This window comes from Pristiophorus japonicus, chromosome 7 (assembly GCF_044704955.1).
Source record: "Pristiophorus japonicus isolate sPriJap1 chromosome 7, sPriJap1.hap1, whole genome shotgun sequence".
NCBI lineage: Eukaryota > Metazoa > Chordata > Chondrichthyes > Pristiophoridae > Pristiophorus > Pristiophorus japonicus.
Genome location: NC_091983.1, coordinates 175,196,583 through 175,218,852, shown reverse-complemented (window position 1 = coordinate 175,218,852; position 22,270 = coordinate 175,196,583). Strand labels below are relative to the sequence as shown.

The 22,270-nt window shown below is 45.5% G+C and overlaps 1 protein-coding gene across 1 annotated transcript in view; it reads left to right on the top strand.

The window, feature by feature from the left end:
• Positions 1 to 4,822: 4,822 nt before the first annotated feature.
• sh3bgrl2 (SH3 domain binding glutamate-rich protein like 2) overlaps positions 4,823 to 22,270 on the top strand; it is a 118,314-nt gene continuing 100,866 nt past the window's right edge. The window contains exon 1 of the mRNA XM_070885581.1: positions 4,823 to 5,159. Within this exon, the coding sequence (XP_070741682.1) occupies positions 5,115 to 5,159 (45 nt within the window). The 5' untranslated portion in view covers positions 4,823 to 5,114. The remainder of the gene's footprint in view (positions 5,160 to 22,270) is intronic.

The following is a 22,270-nucleotide window of genomic DNA, read 5'->3' as shown; positions in this document are numbered from 1 at the left end:
GACCACATAGCCCGGTCTACAGTCTGCTGCTTTTAATGCCTAGCATGCAGGTAGCCCTGTGTAGTAGTTTCACTAGGCTTGACCCTCATTCTAAGAGTTGCCTGGTGCTGCTCTTGGCATGCCTTTCCACACTCCATGATGAACTAAGGTTGGTCCCTTGGCTTGATTGTGATCAAAGAGTGAGAAATGCACTGGGCCATGATGTTGCAGGTTATGGTGGTATACAATTCTGCTGCTGATGATGGCCCACATTGCCTCATGGGTGCCCAGTTTTGGGCTGCTAGATCTGTTCCACTTAGCATGATGAGGATGTCCTCAGTAGAAGATGATATTTTTATCTTCATAAGGACTGTGTGATGGTCACTTCTATGAATGCAATCATGGACAGACATATCTGCAACTGGTAAGACAGTAATATGTTTGATAATTACAAAATATTAATCTTAAAACTCCATACACATCAGTCTTACGTCGAAAACACTTGCGCATTGGATTTGGTGAGGAACCATTAAAATAGCGAAGGTCTTCCTATTGAGTTAAATACTGGGCCACTTTTTATACTGTATCATTTTCTACTTCTTGCTGGATATAACACTATTGAGTGTTTTATGACTCTCAGTTCTTTGAACAGTTTGCAAGACAGGGATGAGAGACCTTACTTTTCATACCTTTCTGTTAATTCCGATCATTGCTTTTCCTGAACCATAGCATTATAGTACAAAACTGTGTCAAAGACTGTAAACATGATGGGCTGAATGGCTTCCTTCTGTGTTGTATTGTTCTATGATTCTATGGCGGGGGGGGGCGGCGGGGGCGCGGGGGGGGAAACGGGTGGGTGTGGATCGGGTGAGACGTGAAAAATGTAAAAATATCAAACACGCCCCCAACCCGCCCACTTCTGATTTTAAATGAGGTGGAACGTGGGGAATGGGGGCGTTGTTTTTTAAGTATTATAATGAAGCAACATGCCTCCGATTTAACCTATCTTCCAGGTTTAATCCTGACTGGCCGGTTAAAGGGAGGTGAGGTCTGCTTTGTGGAAGAGGTAAGTGCCTTTACAGCACTGCTTATGGACCAGGAGGAGCAGGAGCTTACCTGCTTCCCTGTCCACCATCGTATGTGCCCTGCGATCAGACTCTCCCTCCCATATGATCGCTTGAAAACAGAAGAGTCGGCCGACAGAAAAATAGGGCCACATTGTTCGCACGCCCGACGCAAGACTCCCAAAGCAAGCGCTCTACTCGGAATTCCTACATGGCAAGCGAGCCCCAGGTGGGCAGAGGAAACATTTCAAGGACACCCTAAAAGCCCCCTTGATAAAGTGCAACAACCCACTGACACCTGGGAATCCCTGGCCAAAGACCGCCTTAAGTGGAGGAAGAGCATCCAGGAGGGCGCTGAGCACCGCAAGTCTCGTCGCCGAGAGCATGCAGAAATCAAGCACAGACAGCAGAAGGAGCGTGCGGCAAACCAGACTCCCCACCCACCCTTTCCTCCAATGATTGTCTGTCCCACCTGTGACAGAGACTTTAATTCCTGTATTGGACTGTTCAGTCACCTGAGAACTCACTTTTGGAGTGGAAGCAAGTCTTCCTCGATTTCGAGGGACTGCCTATGATGATGGTGACCCATGGGGAAAATGGCTTACCCTTTAAGGAGCACCCTGGTGGCGGATGTCCGCCAGGTTCGCAACCTGTGAGGCTTGTGCTGACATTGGCCGGTGCCATCCTTGCCACCCGAAGGGCAATTCCCCCGTGATGCGCAAAGGGGTCGGTGCACATGGCGATGACGTCATCGCCATGTGTGCACTAGCCCGGGGCGCAATTTGCAGGGCGCGGCGCTAATGACACAATGCCCCAAAACCTCTGGGGCAATTTCCCAGGAAGCGCTATCGATCCCTTCCCCTGGGCATTAACCTTGTTGCATCCTATTAGCTCCCTCTGAAGGCACTAATGGGGTTATAAAAATGCAGAATGATTATTTGCACTAGGTTTTTGAGCATCCTTCCGCGCCTGTGTGCTCTGGACTCTATCCCCCCTCCCCGCCACCTACGCATGCACACCACCGCTTCCTGGATTCTGCCCCCGTCCTCCCTCGCATGCACAGTCTCCTCAAAGCTGAGACTGGTGGTCAAGCATGTATCGTGAGCTGGAGTTGTGCCCCATGTGTCTAGCTATGGATTATCTTCAGAACTTTTGCCTAGAATATCGCTGTGATTATCTACACAAGCATTCTCATGACCTTCTGTGTGAAAGAAAACATCAGAGGTTGGAGAGAGCAAGACTGGGGGAAGAGAGAGAATGACAGAGGGAGGGGGGAAGAGAGATAGACTGGGAGAGGGGGAGAAACAGGGGTGGAGAGAGACTGGGGAGAAAGGAAGAGACATGGGGGGCAGAGAGTTGGGAGGGGGGGAGGGAGAGTCTGGTGAGGGGGGAGAGACTGAGGGAGGGGTGAGATACTGGGGGGGGGAAGAGACTGGAGAGGGGGGAGAGACTGGGGGAGAGATGGGGTGGGATGAGACTGGGGGGAGAGAGAGAGAGTGGGGGAAAGGGAGACTGGGGGGAAGAGAGAGACTGGGGGAAGAAAGACTGGGGGGAGAGACAGGGGGGGAAAAGAGACTGGGGGAGAGAGACTGGGGTGGAGAGAGACTAGGGGAAGGAGAGAGAGACTGGGGGAGAGAGAGAGACTGGGGCAGAGAGAGAGAGACAGGGAGAGAGAGAGTGGGGGTGAGAAAGAGATTGGGGCAGAGAGAGAGACTGGGGGAGAGAGAGATGGGGAGGAGAGAGAGAGACTGGGGCAGAGAGAGAGAGAGATTGGGGGTGAGAGAGAGACTGGGGCAGAGAGAGAGACAGGGAGAGAGAGATTGGGGGTGAGAGAGAGACGGGGAGAGAGAGATTGGGGGTGAGAGAGAGACTGGGGGTGGAGATAAAAAGACTGGGGTGGGGGGGGAGAGAGAGACTGATGGTGGGAGGGAGAGACTGGGGGGAGAGAGAGACAGGGGAGGGTGAGAGAGAGACTGGGGGTGAGAGAGTCTGCGGAGAGAGAGGAGATGTGGGAGAGGCGATCGGAAGGGTGAGAGGGAACTCAAGAAAGGTGGATCACGTTCTTCCAACCCCACCCCCTTCACACCCACACTCGATTTCTCAGAAAGCTTGGTGCGTGTGTTACTATTCACTTCATACTCAATAAACCTGTTAACAATCTGTGACCCACGCACAATGCCCCATCTAAGGTGTGGCGGGCGGGGGTGTGGGGGGCGGGGGGGGGGGGGGGGTGGCAGATGGGAGTAAGTTCAGGAACTTGGGTTGGGGGGGATCAGGAACTTGGGCTGGAATGGGGCAGAAACTTGGGCTGGGATGGGGCAGGAACCTGGGCTGGGGATGGGGAAGGAACTTCAGCTGGAGGGGCATGAACTTGGACTGGAGGGGTGTGAACTTGGACTGCGGTGGGCATGAACCTGGGCTGGGATGGGGCAGAAACTTGGGCTGGGGGTGCTCTCTCCTGTCTGGAGACGGCAGTCAGAATGGCTCAAATTACACTTTGCAAAGTCACTGAGAACTTGGGCTGGGAGGTTCTAATTATACATTCCAGAGAAACTGCTGGGTGAGTCTTATCCTCCAAGGGAACCAATCAGCAATCAGGTCATGTGATCATGGACAGCCGATCAGAGCATTGTTGTGCAAATAAGCGCATTGATAAAAACGCAATTTTGCCACCCCCCACAAATTAAGTTGAGATGCAAATCAGCCATAATCTAATTGAATGGCTGAAGAGGCTTCAGGGGCTGAGTGGCCAATCAACAACAACATGTATTTATATAGCGTCATTAACGTAGTAAAACATTCCAAGGTGCTTCACAGGAGTATTATAAGACAAAACAAATGACACAAAATGTGTCTATCCAGCTGTTCCTATATCCCAGGAGATTACTATCAGATTGAGCTATAAATCGCAATGGCCTTGGTACTGGTAGATTAAATAATCCAAACGCATCTCAGTAATTCTTGTTTCCTGAACCGCCTTTTCTATTTATTTTCCATATCTCATCATCATAGGCAGTCCCTCAAAATCGAGGAAGATTTGCTTCCACTCTAAAAGTGAGTTCTCAGGTGGCTGTATAGTTCACTACGGGAATTACAGTCTCTGTCACAGGTAGGACAGACAGTGGTCGAAGGGAAGGGTGGGTGGGGAGTCTGGTTTGCCACACGCTCCTTCGCTGCCTGCGCTTGATTTCTGCATGCTCTCAGCAACAAGACTCTAGGTGCTCAGTGCCCTCCCGGATGCTCTTCCTCCACTTAGGGTGGTCTTGGGCCAGGGACTCCCAGGTGTCGGTAGGGATGTTGCACTTTATCAAGGAGGCTTTGTGGGTGTCCTTGAAACGTTTCCTCTGCCCACCTGGGGCTCGCTTGCCGTGTAGGAGTTCCGAGTAGAGCACTTGCTTTGGGAGCCTCGTGTCGGGCATGCCGACGATGTGGCCCGCCCAACAGAGCTGGTCAAATGTGGTCAGTACTTCAATGCTCTCAATGGCTCACTGCAGGCGGACTTTACAAACTGTCCTTGATAACATTCTGCGTTACGTTTTCAGTTCAGAAGCAGATTAAGGACAGTTAATGCTGAAATGCAGTGCTCTCAACAACAGGTGGCTCTTATTGTGCATTTTCAGAATGAAATGAATGAATGAATGGGGCGATCCCCTTGGGGAGATGGATCCGAGCAATGTCAGGTGCAGCAAGCCCTCCTGGTGACAGGCGGTACTGCCAAGAGGAGAGCCGGGCGCGCCGCGCCGCACGCTGGGAGATGTAGTCCGCCGAGGCCACGGTCTCCACTGACCGGCACGGGGAAAGACTACATTCCCCAGCACCCCGCGCGCGGCCGGGCGGCGCTGCGCTGGGTCGGAGCAGCAGTGAATGGGCAAAGCGCTGCAATCCCGTGCAGGCTGGCAGCGGTGCGACCGGCGATGAGATTGGAAACGTGCATTTATTTATTGGCTTCCTCCCTTCCAACTCCGTGTCATGCATTCCTAGGCGGCAGCAGCTGGCTAGCAGGTCCCAAGCAATAAGCGTCAGATTTGTGTTTGTTTAAACTGCGGGTTTTTCCTCTCCCCCTTTGAGAAGATGGTTATTCGTGTGTTCATCGCCTCCTCTTCTGCCTCTGTTGCGGTAAGTGGCAAATTAGCAGCTGGTTTATGCTGCGGGAGCTTACGGTTGTGTCTGTGCTGCAGCTATACTTCGCTTCAGCGACCAGAATAAATAACATAACCTCTGTAGAATTGAATCGGGGCTCAAACTTACCTTGTATTTACCTTACAAGAGCTATAAGTGCAGTGCATATGGTGCAATATATAACATGGCATAATCTGAACTATTTCTTAGAATAACTGGAATGCGGATTTGTGAATTTAGAAATAATTTTTGCTGGTGTCACACAGGTGCAAGGGAGTTATATGTTTTTCATACGTGACAAAACTTTGGAAATGCGTTGCCAGCGCTGTGATCATAAATTCTGTGAGTCTGTTTGATTTATAGATGTGTTCCGAATAGATTGAAGGATTTCTACTGAACTGAATTTTTGCGTTATGTTTCTTTAAGGTAAACACCGTGCTGACATAACATGCACTCTCCCTCTCATCCTTTTAGGTAGACGAGGGAGGGTGGCTCTGCTCTCAGCCCCTTCGTAATGCCATCCTCGGCCAACTGTGATGGGCACACAGAGTGGGGACTACACAGCCAATTATTGTTTGCCACTGCAACCAAGAGACACCCGCTCTCTGTTTAATACCTCTCAATGGAGTTGGGGATTGAAGCTGTTTCTCCCCACTCCGCAACACTATATATTGGTGCTCCAATGCACAATGCTTCTGAGCCATTCTGACGAAGTGTTTTTAATTTCACTACAGTGAATCAAGATAGATGGCTGCGAATTCTTTATTCATAACCATGGGATAAATTGTTCAATGTGTTTCTATAATTTGAAATATCCGTGTGGATTATTAATACAGTATTTAGCTTTATTCAGGACCAGTGAATGTTCACCTCCTGGGTAATTTATTATTTTTAATTCAAGTGAATTATCGTTTGTCTGCATGGTGGACATAGCATTTGTAAGAATAACTTCTATTTTTTAACCCTTCTGAACACTGGTTAGAAGTAGAATTTAAAATATGAACGCATACTTCCTTCGAACAATCTCACTGGAACCAGTGTTACACTGTCACTTTAGGGTCAGTCTGAACTGGTCACAAATAGATATGTGCAGAATAACCCTGTAGGTTGAGCACTAGTGAGTGCTCCAGTAATGTCCTTCAGTTTTTTGTGCACAGTGGTGATTTAAATATTCTGGGGAAGGAAATAGATGCACTTGGGAGGCAAATAGTGAACGTCGTGCTTTCACCCTGTGTTGCATATCAACAGAGCCGTGACCAATATCCCCGCGGGGGTGGGGGGGAAGGTTGCTCGTGCTGTTGGGGAGGGTTTAAACTAGCTTGGCAGGGGGATAGAAACCTGAGAAGATTCAGTAGGGAGGGGAATAAAGCTGGAATTAGAAAGCAAAAATAAAGAAAATGAGTTTGTAGGAGAGTGGAAACAAGTAGAAAAAAAGGGTAAAAAAACAAACTTTGTCTAAATGCCAGTAGCATTTGGAACAAAATAGATGAGTTGACGGTACAAATTGAGACAAATGGGTATGAACTGATGGCCATTACAGAGACGTGGTTTCAAGGTGACCGGAATTAAATATTCAGGCATAGTTGACAATTCAGAAGGACAGACAGAAAGGAAAAGGAGGTGGGGTAGCTCTACTGATAAAGGATGGAATCATTGAAATAGTAAGAAACGATATTGGCTCAAATGATAAGGGTGTTGAAACAGTTTGGGTGGAGGGAACAATAAGGGGAATAAGTCACTGGTGGGCGTAGTATATACGCCCCCTAACAGTAGCAACTCTGTTGGTCGGAGCATAAACTAGGAAATAGTGGGGGCTTGTAAAAAGGGAACAGCAATAATCATGGGTGATTTTAACCTCCATATTGATTGGAGAAATCAAATTGGTCAGGGTATCCTTGAGGAGGAGTTCATAGTGTGCATAAGAGATGGGTTCCTTGAGCAGTATGTAACGGAACCAACCAAGGGGCAAGCTATCTTAGATCTGGTCCTGTGTAATGAGACAAGATTAATAAACAATCTCCTAGTAAAGGATCCCCTCGGAATGAGTGATCATAGCATGATTGAATTTCAAATTCAGATGGAGGGTGAGAAAGTTGGATCTCTAACCAGCGTACTATGCTTAACTAAAGGAGACTCTGAAGGTATGAGGGCAAAGTTGGGTAATGTGGACTGGGAAAATAGATTAAAGTGTAGGATGGTTGATGAACAGTGGTGTACATTTAGGGAGATATTTCACAACTCTCAAGAAAAATATATTCCACTGAGGAGGAAAGGGTGTAAGAGATCCATGGCTAACTAAAGAAATAAAGGATGGTATCCAATTAAAAACAAGGGCATACAAAGTGGCCAAAACTAGTGGGAGGACAGAAGACTGGGAAGCTTTTAAAAGCCAGCAAAGAAAGACTAAAAAAATGATTAAGGGAAGATGGACTATGAAAGTAAACTAGCACAAAATATAAAAACAGATAGCAAAAGTTTCTATAGGTATATAAAAAGGAAAAGAATGGCTAAAGTAAATGTTGATCCCTTAGAGGACAAGACCGGGGAATTAGTAATGGGGAACATGGAGATGGCAGAAACTCTGAACAGAACAAATATTTTGTATCAGTCTTTATGGTAGAGGACACAAACAATATTCCGGCAGTGGATAGTCAAGGGGCTATGGGGGGGAGGAACTTAACACAATCACAATCACTAAGGAAGTGGTATTCAGTAAGGTAATGGGAGTAAAGGGAGATAAATCCCCTGGACCTGATGGCTTGCATCCTAGGGTCTTAAGAGAAGTCACGGCAGGGATTGTGGATGCATTAGTTGTAAATTACCAAAATTCCCTGGATTCTGGGGTGGTCCCAGCAGATTGGGAAACTGCAAATGTAATGTCCCTATTTAAAAAAGGACGCAGACAAAAAGCAGGAAACTATAGACCAGTTAGCCTAACATCTGTGGTTGGGAAAATGTTGGAGTCCATTATTAAAGAAGCAGTAGCAGGACATTTGGAAAAGCAAAATTCGGTGAAGTAGAGTCAGCATGGATTTATGAAGGGGATGTCATGTTTGACAAATTTGCTGGAGCTCTTTGAGGATGTAACGAACAGGGTGGATAAAGAGGAACCAGTGGATGTGGTGTATTTGGACTTCCAGAAGGCATTTGTCAAGGTGCCACATAAAAGGTTACTGTACAAGATAAAAGTTCACGGGGTTAGGGGTAATATATTAACATGGCTAACTAACAGAAAACAGAGAGTCGGGATAAATGGTCCATTCACAGTAACTAGTGGGGTGCCGCAGGGATCAGTGCTGGGATCCTAACTATTTACAATCTGTATAGATGACTTGGAAGAAGGGACTGAGTGTAACATAGCAAAGTTTGCTGACGATACAAAGATGGGAGGAAAAGCAATGTGTGAGGAGGACACAATAAACCTGCAAAAGGACATAGACAGGCTAAGTGAGTGGGCAAAAATTTGGCAGATGGAGTATCATGTTGGAAAGTGTGAGGTCATGCACTTTGGCAGAAAAAAATCAAAGAGCAAGTTATTATTTAAATGGAGAAAGATTGCAAGTGCCGCAGTACAGCGGGACCTGGGGGTACTTATGCATGAAACACAAAAGGATAGTATGCAGGTACAGCAAGTGATCAGGAAAGCCAATTGTATCTTGGCCTTTATTGCAAAGGGGATGGAGTATAAAAGCAGGGAAGTCTTGCTACAGTATTGGTGAGGCCACACCTGGAATACTGCGTGCAGCTTTGGTTTCCATATTTACGAAAGGATATACTTGCTTTGGAGGCAGTTCAGAGAAGGTTCACTAGGTTGATTCCGGAGATGAGGGAGTTGACTTATGAGGAAAGGTTGAGTAGGTTGGGCCTCTACTCATTGGAGTTCAGAAGAATGAGAGGTGATCTTATCGAAACGTATCAGATTATGAAGGGGCTTGACAAGATGGATGCAGAGAGGATGTTTCCACTGATGGGGGAGACTAGAACAAGAGGGCGATCTTAGAATAAGGAGCTGCCCATTTAAAACAGAGTGAAGAGAAATATCTTCTCTCAAAGGGTTGTTAATCTGTGGAATTCACTGCCTCAGAGAGCTATGGAAGCTGGGACATTGAATAAATTTAAGACAGAAATAGACAGTTTCTTAAACGATAAGGGAATAAGGGGTTATGGGGAGTGGGCGGGGAAGTGGAGCTGAGTCCATGATCGGATCAGCCATGATTTTATTAAATGGCGGAGCAGGCTCGAGGAGCCATATGGCCTACTCCTGTTCCTATTTCTTATGTTCTTATGTTCTTATAATCCTTTTTAATTGCTACCTTTTTGTCAAATCATTTCTGTATTCATGTGGAAGCCCAGCATTATGACCAAAATAGAAATACATTTGAAAACAAACATTAAAAAGGACTTGATTTAAAAACAAATCTAAATTCACTTATAAATGATTAATATCGCTATCATTAATGTAATTAAAATCATTGTTATCAATGGTGCAGGAAATGGCAGAATGCTTTCTCAAACATACCTGCCTTAGGACTGTATCCTGGTAAACACATGCTGTGCTTTTCAATACAAAACATTTAATGTAGTCTGGTATGAAAATATAGGTGCTGATCTTTCAGTATTTATATAACAACAAAACTCTTTGCTGATTTCCAGGGACACTGCATCCAACCTCTTTTTTTATTATAGTTTATATATAATCTAATTTTTTCTGCGATCAGGTGCATTCAAACTTTTTTACCAGGTTCAAAGCTAACAATATACATGTGTTGCTCTGGAGCCAGTGGAGATTGACGAGGATAAAGATGTAAGAGGTAGTGTTTATGTAAAGTGGTGCTCAGGAGGGCAGTAAGAAATGCACCAGAAAAGTGAGCTTGGGGATGAACATATGGATGAAGATCTCAGCTTTAGTGAGGGTAAGGTAAGGACAGGGTAATTTAGTGAATTGGAACATTGATCTTTTATCTTTGTGACACAGACTTTAATCAGAGACACAGAGAGAATCTCATTCTCTGGCTGTTAAATAATCTACATTTGAACAATGTCTGGCTTGAAATCAGTACTTTCAGTGACCACAGGTCAACAGCATAAAACTGCTTCATACATTCATTGTAACTGCTTAGTCAATCTCATTCAGGATACAATATAATTACTAGCGTGCTGGTATAGATATTGGTTAAATTTGGGTTTGTATGAAAAGGCAGAAGTATATGATGCTGTCACTTAATACAAGGAAGAAAAATGTTTAATTACCCAGCCAGGTCATCCATTTGAACACAAAGTTCAGATGTGCATATATAAATACATAGAAAAATCAATAATAAGATGCAGCCACAGTATACCTCATCTATAATTTATTACTGCTGGGTAAGTGATGGGTATGGCCTTTTCTGTAGTTATACTGTGACTGCATGCCAACTTTTTTATTGCTTATAGTCCTTCGATTAAACACCTAATCTGATATGAAATTGTTACCTGCGACACCATTCTTTCTTTTCAAATCTGTTTGTATTTTGCTGTGATGTAAGCACAGCTCCCATGGCAGCTATAAAATTGGCCTGCAGCTCAAATTTGCAGTGTAATAAATGACAACAACTTGCATTTATACAGTGTCTTTAACGTAGTAAAACGTTCCAAGGCGCTTCATAGTAGTGTTATTGAACAAAATTTGATACCGAGCCACATAAGGAAATATTAGGACAACTGACCAAAAAGCTTGGTCAAAGAGGTAGGTTTTAAAGAGTGCCTTAAAAGAGGAAAGTGACATGGAGAGGTTTAGGGAGGGAAGTTCAGAGCCTGGGGCCCAGGCAGCCAATGGTGGAGCGATTAAAATTGGGAATGCGCAAGAAGCCAGAATTGGAAGAGCACAGAGATCTTTGATGGTTGTAAGGCTGAAGGAGGTTACAGGGATAGGGAGGGGTGAGGCCATGGAGGGATTTGAAAGTAAGCTTGATAATTTTAAAATTAAGGGGTTGCCGGACCAGGAGCCAATGTAGGTAAGTGAGCATAGGATTGATGAATGAACTGGACATGGTGCAAGTTAGGATACAGACAGCAGAGTTTTAGATAAGTTCAAGTTTATGGAGGGAAATGGAATAGTCGAATCTAGAGGTAACACAGGCATGGATGAGGATTTCAGCAGCAGATGAGCTGAGGCAGAAGTGGAGACGGGCGATGGAAGTAGACGGTCTTGTTGATGGTTTGGCTATGTAGTCGGAAGCTCATCTCGGTTAAGTAGAAGGCCAAGGTTGCGAACGGTTTGCTTCAGCCTTAGTGACCAAGGAGATGGATGGAGTAGGTGACTAGGAAACGGAGTTTGTGACGGGGACCAAAGACAATGGATTCAGTCTTCACAATATTTAGTTGGAGGAAATTTCTGCTCATCCAGGACTGAATGTCAGACAAACAGCGTGACGAATCAGACGATGGAGGGATTGAGAGAGGTGGTGGTGAGGTAGAGCTGGATGTTGGCAGCCTGAACCTGACGGTGTGTTTTCGTATGATCTTGCTGAGGAAGATGAGAAATAGGAGGGAGCCAAGGATACATCCTTGGGGGGGATCCAGAGGTAATTATGTGAGAGTGGCTCATGAGAAGCCATTGCAGGTGATTGTCTGGCTATGACTGTATAGATAAGAATGGAAGCAGGCGAAGGCAGTCCCACCCAACTTCACAACGGAGGAGAGGTGTTGCAGGATGGTGTGGTCAACTGTCAAAGACTGCAGACAGGTCGAGAAGAATGAGGAGGGATAGTTTACCACAGTCACAGTTGCATAGGATGTCGTTTCTGACTTTGATAAGTGTCATTTCAGTGCTGTGGCATGGGCAGAAACCTGATTATTAGAGAGATTTAGACATGGACATGGGAAAGAGGGGCATTGATTTGGGAGGTGACAGCATGTTCAAGGACTTGCAGAGGAAAGGGAGGTTGGAGATGGGGCGGTAGTTTACAAGGATAGAGGGGATCAAGGATTGTTTTTTTGAGAAGTGGGTGATGACAGCATATTTGAAAGGGAAGGGAACAGTAGCGGAGAAGAAGGAACCATTAACAATATTTGCATCAGCTAACATGGGGCTCAGGAAGGGAAGTTGGCTGGTCACCAGTTTGGTGGGAAATGGGCTAAGGAGACAGGAGGTGGGTCTCATGGACATAAGAACATAAGAACATAAGAATTAGGAATAAGAATCACATTACGTATGCATATGGACTTCTGCATTATAACTCGTGTCAACTTGTCTTTATTATACTACAGTAAAAAAAGGTTTCTTTCCAAAAAGAAACACAATGGGATTATTCACTTATCTTTTTGAATTCTAGTAATATACTTTGAATATATTGTCCTATAACAAGGCATATATTATATTGTGTCATCATCATCATCATAGGCAGTCCCTCGGAATCGAGGAAGACTTGCTTCCACTCCTGAAGTGAGTTCTTTGGTGGCTGAACAATCCAATAAGAGAGCCACAGACTCTGTCACAGGTGGGACAGATAGTCGTTGAGGGAAGGGGTGGGTGGGACTGATTTGCCGCACGCTCTTTCCGCTGTCTGCGCTTGATTTCTGCATGCTGTCGGCGTTGAGACTCGAGGTGCTCAGCGCCCTCTCGGATGCACTTCCTCCACTTAGGGCGGCCTTGGGCCAGGAACTCCCAAGTGTCAGTGGGAATGTTGCACTTTATCAGGGAGGCTTTGAGGGTGTCCTTGTAGCATTTCCGCTGCCCACCTTTGGCTCGTTTGCCATGAAGGAGCTCCGAGTAGAACACTTGCTTTGGGAGTCTCGTGTCTGGCATGCGGACTATGTGGCCTGCCCAGCGGAACTGATCGAGTGTGGTCAGTGCTTCAATGCTGGTGATGTTAGCCTGAATGAGGACGCTGATGTTGGTGCGCCTGTCCTCCCAGGGGATTTGTAGGTTCTTGCGGCGACATCGTTGATGATATTTCTCCAGCAACTTGAGATGTCTACTGTACATGGTCCATGTCTCTAGGGGACGAAATCCGCACCGTGACTCCAGGAGGAGTTCCTTGGCCACGGGAAGAAGACGGTTGAGGAGGACTCTAGCGACGACTTTCCCAGTGGCTGATAGCAGGGAGATTCCTCTGTAGTTGCCACAATCAGACATGTCCCCTTTTTTAAAGATGGTCACGATTACTGCATCTCTGAGATCCCCCGGCATGCTCTCCTCCCTCCAGATGAGGGAGATGAGGTCGTGTATTCACGCCAGAATTGCTTCTCCACCATATTTCAATGCCTCAGCAGGGATTCCGTCCGCACCCGTAGCACTGTTGTTTTTGAGCTGTCTTATGGCTTTTTCTACCTCGTGCAGCATTGGGGTCTCATTGAGGTGGTGGTGGGTAGCATGCTGCGGGATGGAGTCAAGAACACTCGAGTCAAAGGCAGAGTCTCGATTGAGGAGATCTTTGAAGTGCTCCTTCCAGCGGGCCTTGACTGCCTTGGTGCCCCGTTCTTGGCCAGCAGTGGGGTGGGGCCTTGGGTGTTGGGCCCGTAGGTGGCCTTGACTGCGATGAAGAATCTTCGCACATCATGGTCAGCTGTTGTATCTCCTGTGCTTTCTCCATCCACCACCTGTTCTTTAGGACCTGGGTTTTTTGTTGGACCTCAGCCTTGAGCCGTCTGTAATGCTGTTTTGCTGCTCTCGCATTGGGTTGTTGCTTAAGGCTCAGAAATGTCCTGCGCTTGCGATCTATTAGCTCTTGGATCTCCTGATCATTTTCATCAAACCAGTCCTGGTGTTTCCAGGTTGAGTAACCAAGTGTCTCTTTGCAGGCACTGGTTATGGAGGTTTGGAGAGCAGACCAAGCGCTGTGGGCATTCTGCGTCTTGAGGTTGTCAAGGTACGCCAGGTTAGATGTGAGGCGCTGGCTGTATAGGGCTCTCTTAGCTGGGTTTTTGAGTGCTCCAGCATTGATGTTTTGCGGCACTGCTTCTGCTGCCCCCTCTGCTTTGGGGCTATATTGATGTCGATGATGAATCGGATTAGGCGGTGGTCCATCCAGCAGTCGTCGGCTCCCGTCATGGCGGGGGTGATGCGCACATCCTTGCGATCCCTGGCTTGGATGATGACATAGTCAAGCAGTGCCAGTGGTTGGAGCAAGGGTGTTGCCATGATGCCTTGTATTTGTCCCTCTGGCAGAACAAGGTATTGGTGATGACAAGTTCGTGCTCTAGACATTTTGTCAGGAGTAGGGTACTACTGGAGTTGGCTTTCCCTACCCCCTCTCTGCCAATCACGCCACCCCAGAGGTCTGTGTCCTTGCCGACCCTGGCGTTGATGTCACCAAGGAGGATCAGTTTGTCGCCCGTGGGGACGCAGGACAGGGATTTTTCGAGGTTGGTGTAAAAACCCTCTTTGGCCTCATCAGTTGCATCGAGTGTTGGGGCGTACGCTCTGATGACTGTGGTGCACTGGTTCCGGGATAGGGTGAGTCGAAGAGTCATGCGGCATTCGTTAGCCCCGCAGGGGGAGTCTTTAAGGCGGTCAACCAGCTAGTTTTTGATGGCGAAGCCGACTCCATGGAGGCGACGTTCTTTTTCTGGTTTCCCTTTCCAGACGAAGGTGTAACCTCCACCTTGTTCCTTGAGCTGGCCTTCCCCTGCTTAGGCGATGTCGATATCAAAGCATCTAAGTTCCCGGGCAACTATGGCGGTGCTGCGTTCCGGCCTGTCACTGTTGGGGTTGTCTGTGAGGGTCCTGACATTCCAAGTCCCGAACTTCATGTTAACGGAGTGGAAGATGCTTGTGCGTGAGTTCTTTTAACGTGGGGTGGTCGTTGCACACCAGCTACCACACGGGCTTAGCTGAGCAAGGTCTTGATCCAGTGGCAAGGGGGTCCAAGACAACTGGAGACCAGGCACTGTTATATGGGCCTAATTGCCTGTAGCGAGATGTTGGCCGCAGGCTCGATGCTGGCTAGTGCCTTTGGTGGTAGGTATTCCGAGGCCTAGTTGGTGACAGGCATTTGGAAGGTCAGTGGCCCACCGGGGTTCAGGGTGGGAGGGCAGGGGGGGGGTCACAGCCATGGTACTCACCACTTGTTGGAGGAGGAGAAGAGGCCAGGTCGCTGGTAATGAAGGAGAGCTCCAATCTTCGCTGAAGGAGGAGGGTAGACCAGTCGTCATTGAGGAGGAGGTCATCTGTCGCCACGGGAGGCCCAGACTCTGCTGTGGAGGAGAAGTCCATCCGCCGTCGGTGGACGGGGAGGTGGAGGCCCGATAGCCAGGTCCAGTTCGAGGGCGCCACCACCGGAGGTCGCCGGGGGACGTCGGAGGTCGTCAGTGGGTGAGGTGGTGGGAAGCCTGCGGTAGGCCCAGTCGGCCCGAACTTGCCAGGGGACACTGGAGGTTGTCGGAGATCGCCGGGGGATGCCAGAGGTCATCAGAGGTTACCAGGGGACGCTGGAGGTCGTTGGGGAACGTCGAAGGGTATAATTAGAAATGTATAACTTTTTGTTTCCATTTTGGTGTTTGACTCCTTTGTTTCTCCCTATCTACTCTATCAAAACCACTCATAATTTTGAACTCCTCTATTAAATCACCCTTTAACCTTCTGTGCTAAGGTTAACAATCCCAGCTTATTTAGTCTCTTCGCATAACTGAAGTTCCTCATCCCTGGTACCATTCCAGTAAATCTCCTCTGCACCTTCTCCAAGGCCTTGTAGACTTGTGAACAAAATCTGAATATGAATGTGACTTGTATGATAATGCACTTTATTTTGCGATTGGCTATGATTTCTGAAATAAAGGCAAAAACTGTGGATGCTGGAAATCTGAAATACAAGAGGGAAATACTTAACAGGGCAGATGGCATCTGTGGAGATAGAAACCACGTGATTTCTGAAACCCTAACTCTCCTGTTGCTCCAATAAATGTGAGGTTAAATGATTGAGTAAATTAAAATTTACAGCTAACTTTCCATTTACTATTTTATGCAGCCCAACTTTCGCTAGAGGTAAAGGTTGAGTGCATTATCTTACAATGATTGGATAGGTGTGGATCCATCCTGGTATGTGAAAAAATGAATTTCAGAAATAAAGTTATTTCAGTTGCTTCATTTTTTAATAATCATATGGCATCGGGACCAGGAGTGCAATGGTGCAGTGGTTGGTAAAGTGTAAAGTGTAATTTTCACACAGCTGCACTGTAGAAGTTACTATCCATACTGCAAATTCAGTAAAGTTGGAATTCTGAGAAGTGTAACAGTGGAGCGTGTGTGAATTTTGTTATACCCTGTACTGTGTTTATTTGATCTATCATTGTACTTTTCACATTTTTCACATTTATTTGTCATCTTGAGATTGAGTTGTGTCTGGAAGGAGATTTGTGATTTACAACGGAGCCTTGATATATTGAACAATAATATATTGAATATCTTGATGGATTGACATTTTTTCGCACTTCAAGTCCCTAGATGTAAAATGTGTGAAAATTAACTTAGACATATCAAAGTAAATCTTCAATACATTGCAGTTTCTCTCTTTTTAGCTCTAGTCTGTATTTTCCATATACAGTTGCTATTTCTGAGCATGGGCCACATTGCGGAGTGTGCATCTGTAGGAGTTTGGAGAGTGTGGGGCTCTTCAGTTATTAACAGCAGTGGGGCACATTAAAATCAGCCGATTAAAATTTCTCAGCCTCTCTGGTATCATCCCATCATTTACAAAGCTCTTAATAGGGCATCTTCTCGGAACTGGGGAAATCAGCTGATTGCAATGTGCATGCACTACTGCTGATAACCTCTCTTCTGAAGTGGGGCAGTTCAGCTGGGCTGAACATTTGGGTTGGACTTCACTGAAAGATAAATAATTAAGAAACATTGATGTACCAAGTGCTGGCTATGAGAGTCTCTTTCGAGCTGTAAACATTCAGCAGGTCAGTCAGAATTTGTGGAGAGAGAAACAGAGTTCACCTTTCAGGTCGATGACCTTTCATCGTAACTGGAACTTCCATATATACACAAAATAGCACTAGTTAAATATACAGATATTAAATGCATCAATGTATTGTCAGAAAATTTAGAATATCCCAGTCTTAAAAAAGCACGAATGTGTGAATAATATGCCTATTATGAAGCAAAGTAAGAACATGTATTTATATAGTACCTATTACTACGACAGGATGTTCGACTGTGCTTCACAGCCAATGCTTTTCAAATAGTGCCATGAGATCTTGCACATCTCCCTACAAGAAAGACTTGCATTGATATAGTGTCTTTCATGACCTCAGGATGTCCCAAAGCACTTTATAGCCATTGAAGTGCTTTTGAAGTGCAGTCACTGTTGTAATGTAGGAAACTGATATTTATTTTTGAATTGCATCTCATCTTGGTTTCAAAGAAAAAACAACCAGCAATTATACTCTAAATAAATGAGAAATCAGCCTATGATACAAGTGCTTTCTTTGGAAACCAAAGTTAATAGTAGACAAAGTCCTGCACTTTAAAGATTTTCATTTGATTAAATTCTGGTTTAGATGGTAGAATTACTACTTAAATATTAACTACCATTATAGCTGCAAAGCACATTAATTGCTTCAAACTCCAAATGGTTTCATGCATTAAAAATACAATGAAATCCTTTATTGGGTGCTCTGCTGAGAACTCAGTGGGCGGTCCTGCATCATTTAGACCAGAAAAGTCCCAGGTTCATTCTCTTGTCGGTAGTGATCTCTGTGGGGACTGGCAGTGGAGAGGCTACAGGTGATCTCAGTGTCTTGGACTAGGGAGGGGAGAGGAACAATCATTCAGTGTTCTCGCTGCTGACTGCTATTTGGTGATGTCTATTTGTTTGGATGCCCATTGGGACAGCATTGGCTATGATGCTCTCTGTGGTTGAATTGGTACTCACTGTGTAAGCTCACACATGCTGCTAGTGCTTGTGGAATATGCCCCAGTATAAGTCTCTGGTCTAGAAATTTTATCGCGCAGCGCCTGTTTTCCGGGCACTAAAGGGGCCCCTAAGCCTTAAATATGGCGCGCTATAAGCGCATTCTCATTACAAGCCGGGAGTGCACCACCCGCCATATCGGTAAAGGCGAAAAAATTGTCGGTGTGCAATGCCCAAATAAGGGGCATATGCTGATAAGGGGCCTTTTGAGACCACCATTGCAAGATTGGTCTGCCAGCAGACAACGCCAGCTGTACTCCAGAAAACAGTTCTGCATGCGGCCTAACAGACGGTCCTTAAAGGGTCTGCTCCTCCCTTCCGATTGCCGTCGCTACCTCCCAGTCAATGCTATGTCCGGATCCAATCTCCCCACCCCTTCCCTTCACTTACCTGAGGGTGTGGCCTGATCTTCAAACTTGCTTTGCCAAGCTGCCTGATGCTGTCCACAGCTCACCGTGTTGACGGAAGGGAGGTCCACCTCACGGAATCTTCCCCATGTTCAAATTACTAGGCCACTGTCTGCAGGACAAATGAAATAAGGAGAAAAGCCTGCAAAGAAAATGATTCACAATATTTGGAGATTGTTTTAGTTTTGTTAATGATTTATGAAGTTGAAGATATATTTATCTTTTTATTTCTACTCTGGCTACAATTCAGCCTTGTAATATGGAAACTATGATTCAGTTGGCATTTGATTGCAGAAACAATGTGAAGTAATGTGCATAGGGGTCAGGAATAAGCCTCACTGCAAAATATAGACCGATGGAACATTAATTGAACTGATGACTAACTTGTTTCGTTTTTTACATTTTTTTTTTGATTTGTGCCCTCCATCATGATTGAAGTAATCATGATTGGTTTAATCACGCAATGGTCTGCTGATTCCTGCTAAGCTGAGTTTGTGCAAGCAAAACTGTCTTAATTTCATTTGGCTGACCTTTCGGTTAATGGTGTATATGTAAGAAGAAATGTCACTTTGCAATTGAGAGTATCTTTCATTAGCTCTTATCCCTTTGATCTTTATCTTTAAACAGAGCCAGAGCTCAATCATTGCCAGGAAATTAAATGTAAAATTATATTCGCAATAATGCTTATGAATAAGGGTAACTATTACAGAAATGATACACATTTGGAGTAGAGAATGTTTAAAATATTTTTATCGACAGCATGCATGCTCTGATCCACATCATGAATACTATCCAATCAATTGTGATTAAGTAGCATTGCAGAAAATATATTTGAAGATAGTTGTGACATTTTTAGCAACATTGTATCTGAAATCACCTCCGTCCATTTCAAACATCCTTGCCACTGTACTCCAAAATGATCAGTGATGGTGAATTCATCCAGTGAGTATCTAAGTCATACCAGCCAGGAAGGAAGATTCCTCAATTGGTGCAGAGCTAGCTGGTCTCAGAGGCTCGGGCACCGGTAGGGATGTTAAAACTTGCCGCAGCACTCTGAGCTGGGATGGATAGAGCTGGGATCACCTGCCATTTCTGTTCTGAATAGTCTTCTGATAGCACTGTTAAGGCTGATTCCAAATAGCTCTTTGTGCCAAGTACTGGTGGATGACTAACTCCCCTGGAACCTTAACTCAGCAAGGAATTATAGTTTCAGTAGAGGAGGAGAGAAAACTGGAGCTGACTGGAGAAAACTGGTTTAAAGCACATCAGGCTGCAATACAATTTATAATTTAGTACAGGTACAATTGTATGAATTGAACATTCAGCTGCTATGTCCAAAACCAAAGGAGAAAGAAGTCTGTATATAGTCCCCCGAATCCTGAAATTGTTATAACTGTACTCTTATAACATGGTCCAATTCAACAGTTATTGACTTGTTTTTTGTATTTCACAAGGAATTACTATACCGTGACTCACTTCTGAAGATATATAGGCCTAGGTCTTTCAATGTGACAATAAGAACATAAGAACATAAGAATTAGGAACAGGAGTAGGCCATCTAGCCCCTCGAGCCTACTCCGCCATTCAAAAAGATCATGGCTGATCTGGCCGTGGACTCAGCTCCACTTACCCGCCCGCTCCCCGTAACCCTTAATTCCCTTATTGGTTAAAAATCTATCTATCTGTGATTTGAACACATTTAATGAGCTAGCCTCAACTGCTTCCTTGGGCAGAGAATTCCACAGATTCACAACCCTCTGGGAGAAGAAATTGCTTCTCAACTCGGTTTTAAATTGGCTCCCCCGTATTTTGAGGCTGTGCCCCCTAGTTCTAGTCTCCCCGACCAGTGGAAACAACCTCTCTGCCTCTATCTTGTCTATCCCTTTCATTATTTTAAATGTTTCTATAAGATCACCCCTCATCCTTCTGAACTCCAACGAGTAAAGACCCAGTCTACTCAATCTATCATCATAAGGTAACCCCCTCATCTCCGGAATCAGCCTAGTGAATCGTCTCTGTACCCCCTCCAAAGCTAGTATATCCTTCCTTAAGTAAGGTGACCAAAACTGCATGCAGTACTCCAGGTGCGGCCTCACCAATACCCTGTACAGTTGCAGCAGGACCTCCTTGCTTTTGTACTCCATCCCTCTCACAATGAAGGCCAATATTCCATTCGCCTTCCTGATTACCTGCTGCACCTGCAAACTAACTTTTTGGGATTCATGCACAAGGAAAGGGGAGCTGGTAGGGAGGGGAGCGGGTAGGGAGGGGAGCGGGTAGGTCCGAAGGCCTCCTCGTAGGACTGCTCCTGGGCACGGCCAAGGGTGCCATCAGCCGGTCCAGGCAGCGGGCGGTCGAGGGGGTCATTCAACCTGACTGCCTGCCTCTCTTCCGCTCTTACATCTGGTCCAGGGTGTCCTTGGAGATGGAGCACGCGGTGTCCACCGGTACGCTCGCGGCCTTCCGCGAGAGGTGGGCACCGGAGGGACTGGAGTGCATCATCACGCCCGGCAACCAAATTTTAATTTGATTTTACGTTTTAAAGTTTAATTTGTTTTAATTGCCGGTGTTTTTAGTGTCCCCTTCCCTTTTATAGGGGGCACCGGAGAAATTGTGATTTTAGTGCCCCAAAAAAAAACAAAAAAAAACAAAAAACACAAAAAAAAACAAAAAAAAAGGAAAAAAAGGGCCTTGTAAATGTCTGGTGTGTCACCCACAGGGTGGCACAGTTTAATGTTTATGTTTTGCAGGTAGACTCTAAAAGAGTTTCATGCACAAGGACCCCCAGGTCCCTCTGCACCGCAGCATGTTGTAATTTCTCCCCATTCAAATAATATTCCTTTTTAATGTTTTTTTCCAGATGCATGACCTCACATTTTCCAACATTGTATTCCATCTGCCAAACCTTAGCCCATTCGCTTAACCTATCTAAATCTCTTTGCAGCCTCTCTGTGTCCTCTACACAACCCACTTTCCCACTAATCTTTGTGTCATCTGAAAATTTTGTAACAAAATGCCAATGGTAACCCACTTATTTGGGTTACTATTGACATTGTAATCAGAACATGGGGTGAGGGGTGCACAATGGCAACTGTGATAATGTCTCATCAATTCATGTGACCCCAAAGGCCAGTGATCCAACAAAGTTCTTCTTGCATGATGGTAGGAGAGTAGCCTTTAAATACTATAAAGCAGGTAGCAATCATTTCACCTTTTAAAATATTTACTTTCTATCCTAAAGGCTGAATGTTTTGAAGCACAATAGGAATGTATAGAACTGGAAAAGTCAATTGCATTCCATCTGGTTGGTCCCAATAAATTGAAGCAATGAAATAAAATATGTCCAAATAAACTAAACATATTGTAATTTTGCTCTGTCTAGAAAAATGTAATAGAACAAATTGTATTGTGGTTCAACAACCAATAAGCAATTGTTGCTGTCCATTGAAGCTTGTGCTCTGACCATTAATTTGCCAAAATCTGCATATTATTTAAGGTTTTCATATGGTGTGCACTTTCTGTCTAACTTCGAATGCCACGATTCTGAGGAACACTTCTTAACGTCAACATTTACAATTGAAGCTGTTGACATAAATAATTATGTAAGCAAATTCCCTATGTAAAAAAACCTGCCCTATGTGAAAACTTGCATGTCATGGTATAAGCTCTTCTCAGCCCCTGCTGTTCAGCCAGCCATTGTCCCATGTCCCGACTCGTCCCTGCCCCCACCCTGGATCTTCCCAGCTGGACTTTTCCTGTTTCAACTCTTCCCATGTCCAATGCTGCCCCGCCTCAACTCTTCCTG